The sequence below is a fragment of the Netta rufina genome (genome assembly GCF_964035555.1).
Source record: "Netta rufina genome assembly, chromosome: 3".
In the NCBI taxonomy this organism is placed as follows: domain Eukaryota; kingdom Metazoa; phylum Chordata; class Aves; order Anseriformes; family Anatidae; genus Netta; species Netta rufina.
In genome coordinates, this window is record NC_140125.1 from 96,116,054 (window position 1) to 96,124,177 (window position 8,124).

General features: G+C 38.0%; 1 protein-coding gene across 1 annotated transcript in view; it reads right to left on the bottom strand.

Moving 5' to 3' along the window:
* FAM83B (family with sequence similarity 83 member B) overlaps positions 1-7,185 on the bottom strand; it is a gene marked incomplete at both ends in the record, with an annotated part of 44,709 nt that extends 37,524 nt beyond the window's left edge. The window contains one exon of the mRNA XM_084283639.1: positions 6,742-7,185. Within this exon, the coding sequence (XP_084139765.1) occupies positions 6,742-7,185 (444 nt within the window). The remainder of the gene's footprint in view (positions 1-6,741) is intronic.
* Positions 7,186-8,124: the final 939 nt, after the last annotated feature.

Genomic DNA, 8,124 nt, shown 5'->3' on the forward strand with positions numbered 1-8,124 from the left:
AAAAACCCATTCATAGGTAGTAGAATATTTTGGTTTCCCAATTCTGATTCACGACAAATGAATTTAAAGATTTAAATTGCCCCCAAATGTGTCCCCCATCCCTCAGAGCATCGTTGGCTATGTTGGAAAGTTATTAGAGATCAAACGCTATGCTAAGTCTGCAAGAGATCTGAAAAGGCCGATGGCAATACTGAATGTGAAGTCATTAAGCCTAGAGTTCTTCAGGCAAGATTGTTCCCTGGCTGAAAAAAATTATGAAAACTCAGATCTCTTGAGGATAGGAATTCAGAAGAACAAAAATAGTACTTCCAACGTTATTAGTCTTCTTTCTAAAAGCCAGAAAAAGAGGGAGGGAAATGCAAATACACTGGGCTGGGCACTAGCAGAAGCATTTTGCCTGGGCAAAATCAACGGTTTTATATTTATAGAAGATATTTACTTACAATTGTTTCAGCATATTGTAGTACAGAAGTATTGCTGAATATGATAAAGAACACTTTACTGAATGCACAAAAAGTGTGAATGACCTTTTAATAGCACTCTTTTGTTTTGCCTGACAAAGATTTATGTCAATGAGAGAACAGATTTTAATGAAAAATATTCCTACGAAACATATGTATGTGTTTAACTCTTGTATATATGTGAATGAAAGACCTTAATAAATACAACTGCCTACAAGATCTGTTCTTTAATTTTCTTTATTGCATTTTGAAATTCATGATAGATGTCCGATATTTTCATAGCATATTAGCACAGTGGTGACATAAAAATAGCAATACCCATACATCAGCCCATGGTACCTTTAAATATAAAACGCAAGTGTCAAATATTGCTAAATAGTCTTATAAACCTGTGATATGACAGAAGCCTGTGAGTAAAAACACCACAACTGATGAAAACTATTTTGTTAGATTCCCCCTCCCTGTGCTAGCCCTAGCCTTGGTCTGCTCTTTAACTTTTGATGCTTCTCCTGAATGGGGAGGGCCACCAAGGGAAAAAAGGGGGGGAATAATGTGTAGAGGAACTATGTGTAAGAAATGCATTTAACAGAAGTCCCAGGCCTCCTGGTGTTCATTTGTGCTCTTTTACATCCCTTCCCTCCTAAACTGTCATGTCTCAAAATTGTCCCAACTTCTTGTCTAGAAAACTTAAAAAAGTTCTGCTGTATGTTAAAAATTCAGGACGTATTAAAATGATTTCCTGTTGGCAATTAAATTAGCATTTCCCCACCCTTTAATTTTAAGGACAGTTTAATAATTAAGTCCTTGCACTTTTCCCCTATGAAATCCCAACGGTCACTTCAAAGGACAGAATGTGTCCCATGGATGCCTCTTCTCTTTGTATGTATTGTCATTTGCATGACTATGCTTACGCAGAGAGTGGGAAGGTGGGAGGCAAAGGGGACAAGCAGATAAAAAGGGTGAAGACTCCAAAGGCAAATCTGAGCAGGTAAAATACCTGACATGGTTACTTATGAGCAGATAAAAAATTGACACCAAATCACATAGTAGGAGAACAAAGAATTTGACACGTTCTAGTGCAATGCATGGCATGTGTGCTATGTGATTAGAAAAGCTGGGACACAACCTCACTCTCTCTAATAAATCTGTCAAAGGCTAACCACCGTGTTTCACCTGGAAACTATACACGTGACTGCCATGCTGGTTTTCAGATACGGGGAAACCATTTAACAGAAGGTGAGCAGAAACAAATGCTGAATGTTCCTTTCACCACGGAACCATGATCAAAAAGCACCTGCTGTTGGCAGAATATTTTAGCAGGGAAAATGTTGCCTATACATCTACAGCTGAGAACTTAAAAAAAACATATCCATCATTTATCAGATGCTCTAAAAAGAATACAGAGCATTTTTGAGTAGGATGGCTATGTCATTTACCTGTCCTCTCACTGGATTCAGCAGATTTCTCTAGCTTTTCTGAACAATAAATTGTAGCCCCTCTCTCATCTGCTTGGACTGTTGCAATTAATGAGCTAAGACAAGCATTGCCACAAGCATAATTCATTATCATTGTTCCAGACTCTGTTCAAATTGTATTTAAAATAGCTGGCAAAGAGTATTGTTGAGAGAGTAAGAAATGATTGCACAACAGTCTTCCACACCCATATTCTACAAGGTTCTTTCTGTATAGAGGCATCACTCTTCATGTAGGCATGCAAAGAGCTTGATTTTCTTTCATACTAGAATGCACCTAGTACTAGGTCATGATTACTGTATTTATACATCTAATCAAACAAGGAGATCAACTGTGAATAATCATTTTTTCTGTTATACACAACCTCTCACTCTTGCCTGAAAGAAACCAAACCAAACCAAATGAAAAACAAACAAACAAACAAAAAAGAAACCAGAAGAAAACATTTTCCTTTTTATATGGTTATAAAATGAGTCAACCGTTTTTGTTTATTTGACTTGGGCTGGGGCTCTATAACACAAATCAGAAATCATACTTAGATTTTGTACAATAGCTCTCTCTCACGAGAACTCAAAAAAAGTCCTCTGTGACTTACTAAAGGCCTACATGCAGTGGATCCAGCAAGACTTAATAGCAAATTACACTCCTTTACAGTGTAACTTAATTCTTTCCCAAGGGTCCAAGTTTTGCAAACATTTCTCCCATTAAAAAGCACAACCATGAGTAATTCAGCTAAAATATCTGCCTTTTTTGAATTTCTAAAATGGCAATACACTATCTAAATTTCCATTTAACCTTCTTAGCAAATAACTTTTTAAAAAGTCTTACAACTATCACTGATTTTATAAACCCAGGTTTAAGACTGCTAGTAGAATGAAATGAGTGCTGGGTTGCATGTTTATTGAATAGCCAGCAACTTAAAACACTCCATCAGAAATCCCAGAAGTATGTCAGGGAGGTCTTTCAGTGTTTTCTGGCTTGTGCTGCAAAGCAGTAACCCTTGGGTTGTCTAAACAACGTGGTTCTTTACAAAACAGGTTTGAATTCTCTCCAGGAAGAGCTGATCCTTATTTGGATATCAATCTAAAAGACTCAGAGCTATGCATTCTCTCTAAAACTATGTAGGAATGTCTCAGTGGTGGAGAGAGGAATCCAGTTAATGCAGTGGGAGAAAAACAGAGCCAGAAGGACCCTTTATTGCTCTGTCCTGTCCTCTCCCCTCTGCCTCACCCTGTCAATCACGCCTGAGATGTTTGTTGCACCCATGTACAGGATGTTTGTTGCACCCATGTACAAGCCTCTGACAGTTCTGAGGCATCTCTTATGAGAAGTCATGCAGGGAAAAAACACTTCATTATTGAAATTTCTGCGTTACTTTATAGTAAGAGAAGGAAGATTCACATTAACCTGACACAGATGACTAATCGTCTTGATACCATTTCCCAGATGAATAATCTTGTCAGGAAAAACTGCTAAACATTATCAGTTGTGGTTCAGACAGCCCAGCTGGGATGAGTCAGGCTGTAGGAACACCTCAAGCTTCAGAGAAGCCGGAAACCTGCCAATGATTAAAGGCAGAAGCCTCCAAAACACACAAGAAATAAGGCTACCGGTTTGTTTGCAAAAGTCTGTCCATCATCAAGGTCAGACAGACCTTGCAGTGTTTTGTTTTGTTTTTTCTTTCCCACACGGCTGTATTAACATCTGAAAAAGACTCCTGTTTCCCTAGCTGACACAGTCATGGAGAACAGCCTCCTCATATGAACACCAGTTATGTCGACAGAGGAGGGCGGCTGGCAAGCTGTATCATTTGGAGATGAGGTCTAGTTACACCAACAGTAAACCCATTTTGTTGGCTTGTTAGGTTTGACCTAAGGCACTCTGCTAACCTCACTCTGACAGCGTGCCTATCCCACAGAAGTGCTGTAGCATACACTGTAATGTAACGTCATCCTGTGTACGACACAGCTCCCCTATTAGATGTTCACAAACACACATCGCAAACATGGACTCATCTCCTTGAAGTGGCTCATTTTCTAGGATTCAGTAACATTGACCCTATTCTATAAAAAGCCTCTGTTATTATATTGACTGTACTTACCACGAAGGTGATATGCATAGTATTTCTACATCTTATACATTAAGAAACACGAGACGAGATTTTCTTATGACACTTTTTCATAATCACCGTTTTCAGCCTAGTGTAGCAAAGCCTTACATATGATTTTCCTCTTTAGTCAGGAAAAAATCACTGTCAGCCAGCAAGTTGCCTAATGTTGTTTACAACGTCTTCTTAAGGTCAGAATTAACATATGTAATAATCATTTTAAGGAGTGACACTGTGATGCATCAAGCATGAAAGAGGTCAAGAGTAAGTCCACTAATAATGTCATCTTATCCTTGTATATCTTCAAATACTCAAAAGAATCTAGGTTTCAACTAGCTCAGTCTCATCTATTAATTTTGGGGCTTGTATATACATATAAACATATCAAATAGTTTTTTTCATAGGCCAAATTGGTGCAGAAACATTCTCTGACTTGCCCTTGTAGGAGTTGGTTTCCCACTGCACCAAGCTTGGGTAGCCCAGGGAAATCAGTGCCTGAACCCGGGCACGCAGGTTTGGTGCTTAAAGTTAGGTGGTACAAATACTCCCATCTCCTCTTTTTTTCCCACAGAAGTATGCTGAAATTCCCATAGATTTTGCTTATTGGTTTAATGTGATTTGCTGAAGAACTTGTTTATTCTTTACAGGTTTCTTTTTTTCATGTGTGACCTTTTTCTATTTCCTTTGAATATTCTCATATGACTACACATCTCCACTGCTACATAACAAAGAACCATGTTTAATATAACTATATTTTTAAAAGTGGCTTAGGAGAAGTAGGTTAGCCTGTTTACAAAGTGTTTTCCTGCTGTAGGCATGTTTTAAATGCCTTATTTTACCTTAGTTAGAAATCCTTTAAACTCTTCTATTCATGTCACTTGTATCTGCAGACAGAAGAGACAACGTCTTTTAGATTTAATTGCTGCTTCCGAAGTAACTTACCCATATCACTGTATCAAAAGTGTTATGGTTGTTGATCTTGAGGTTTTACTGATCAACTAAACAAGCCTTTCAGCTGTCAGATTTGACAGTGACACATACATTATATCCTTTTTGTAACGTGGAAATGACACAGCATATCAGAGAGCTAATGTAATATACATTAAACTTCTTTTTCAGAAAGAGGTAAGAATCACACCTAGTTTTTTTACCTAACTGAATTCAGAGGAGTCATACTCCCTAAAATGATGTTTAACAAGACAGTACCATGAGCCAACAGAGCCCTTGGAGAGGGCCTGGTTTGCACATAAACAAAACAGGCAGAAAAACAGTGAAAATTGACTGGAAACAACACTTCTTTATGGCATTTTGAGACCTAACAGAACTGAACTAGCCTTGGCATTGGAGTTAACTCCATTTTCCTTGTTTTCCTTACAATAGATACATTCATAGCTCAGGAGCTGCCGTTGAAAAAGATAAGAGTATGCCAGCCAAGTCAAGGTTAAAAGTCAAGTCTTACTACATCCAAAAGCAGAAAACACCAACTGTCATTTAGAAAGGGACACAGAGGGGAAAAAGCAATTCCTGTCTTCCTTGTGATGAGAGCAGACTAATTCTGTGCTGTAAACTGCATGACAGAAGGTCTAGTGATAACTCTATTGTGGCAACAAACTATATACTTTATCTAAATAGAAAAGAGACATCATAAAAAGACATCCTTCCCTTCCACGTCCATGTCAGTCCACTTCTATTACACCCATTTACAGACACTCAAGTCAATATAATGTTTACAGAGGCACTTGAGCTGGATGTCCTACAGAGTTAAACCCTCACACAGCCCATATGCAGAAAAAAACTGAAGAAAGGAGAGTGTGGCATACTTGCTAGGAATACTTCTGAAACTCTGTAAGATCTGTTTAGTGAGGTAATTTGGTTCAGAGTCAAACAGAACTGCACACTTACATGCTTTAAAAACAAAACAAAACAAAACAAAAACACCCACTTGACACTAGGAAGTAAGAGACACTTTGTACATCCAGGTCTGAGTCTTAGGAAACTCAAGATGGAAGTGCCCCTAAGCAGAGACAAGCACATTTGGAGAAGTGTTCAGATTTCTTATAAATTAGGCATTAGCCAAAAATGAAGGTAAGGAACCTAGTTAACACCCATTTCATTGTTTCCTAAATCTATTTTTTTTCTTCCCAGCTCTCTCTAATACTTTCCTGACTAATTTCCATGATGACAGTTGGCATGCAAAATCACAAAAGCTGAGAACCTTAAGGTACATGAGTCCCATATACATAAAGTTGTTATTTTCTTATAACAACAGGCCAGCATACCAAACCGATGCATGTTCCAACTGTACATATTCATTCCCACTGACACAAGAGAGAAACCTTAGGATATATCCTGAAGTTGGATAGAATTGTGTCATCTGAGGTATATTCAAGTGAGGTCAAAGAAAAGGTATGCTGATTATCTACAAATTTCTCATGGACTGGTCAGCATTATAGTAAAATGGTAATTACACTTCATTAATCTCTCTAGTTAATCCCTGATCCCTTGTAAATGAAGTTAATAACATTGGTGCATATGATATATCAAGGGACTGATCTCAGCCTGGGAGAAGTTTTCAGTTTAAATAGTTAGCAGCCAGATATTTTTTTTCCTGCTGGAAGAGAAAAAATCCACACTTTTGATAAGACACCTACTAGATTATTACTGCTACCTTTTTTTTCCCACAGTATTTTTCATGTTTACCTTTCTTGCATCTCGTATCATCTTGCGAATAGTTTCCTTTATGGTGTAAGGCTGTGCTCGTGGAGGATGAAAAAGCAGATCAATGTTTGTGCCACCAGAAATTCCAGGCATCAGGTAGGGCCAACCTAAGTCAAGATTTGGAGCTTCCACATCTGATTCAATAGGCCAGTAGGTTCCCGAGGAAGAGGTGTCATCAATGGCATGGTTAGAGGAATAAACTGTGTTTTGGGGAAGTTTATGAACATTGTTCAAAATATATTCGATTTCCTCATCTGCGAGGAACTCTGAACATCTCTCTTTGGAAAGAAATTCTTTGTAGGCTTCTAAACCTCCTTCAATTAGAGCATCAATTGCTACTCGGTACCATTCCTTGTAATGAGGTTCAATGTAGTTGTCTGATCTGCATTCATCATGTAGAGATGACAGCAAAGATGAAGTTTCCATTTTCACATATATTTTGTAAAAAGCCTCTTAAACTTCCATTCGTGAGCTGATGAAATATGTCTGTAAGGACACGAAAGTAAGACAACAATCAGAATATTTGTAGTAATCTGAGACACATACACAGATACTATACAAAATACTTTGCTGAGAATATTGCCGTAAGTTTTTATAACACCTTCCAAGAACCTAAAAATGTTTAGAAAATCCTTGGGGATGACCACTCCCAAATGACTATTAATGAGCTAGTTAAAAAGCTTCTTCTACTTAAGGCAATACTAAACACATATGATATTAAGTGACTTGGTGAAGCTCTTATACTAAAAGCTACAGCAGAACTCATAATACAAGGTACCAGTAACAGCAATACATACCCAGAGTATATTTCAATTCATGACTACAGATACTGTTTCAAAACTCTTTGTAATAGCTGACAGAGTAGTGTTGAGAGAGGCACCTCAGAACCCAATTATATTTCCTAATTTTTGATGCAACACGTACCTTTTCTCTGCCTTCTTTGAAACCACAGTCATTCAGGCCCTTCTCCTTATCTATCTGTCCTCCCATGCTGATCTAATCCACTTGTTGCTCCCAAGCAGGACCAGCCTACCTCATTTCAGGGAGTTATGAGGAACTCTAGAATGATGTCTCCTCCCACATCTGGGATCAAACTCTGAATCAGCAATCTGATGTCTAGTTTCCACCCTGCTCATCCCTTCTGCCAAAAGGAGCGGCTGCTTTAATCTTACCTTTTTTTTTTTTTTTTTCTAAACATTAATAATAAGTAAGCTGTTTACTGCTGATGATTTATAAATTCATTCTTACCATCTTTTTATTTCATTTAACAAGGATTGAAAGGCTTGGTTCCTGCTACGTCAGTTTGGGATTTAAGGTCGACAGAGGACAAATGGCCAGTGTCTCTTCCCTCACACCAGTACAGCC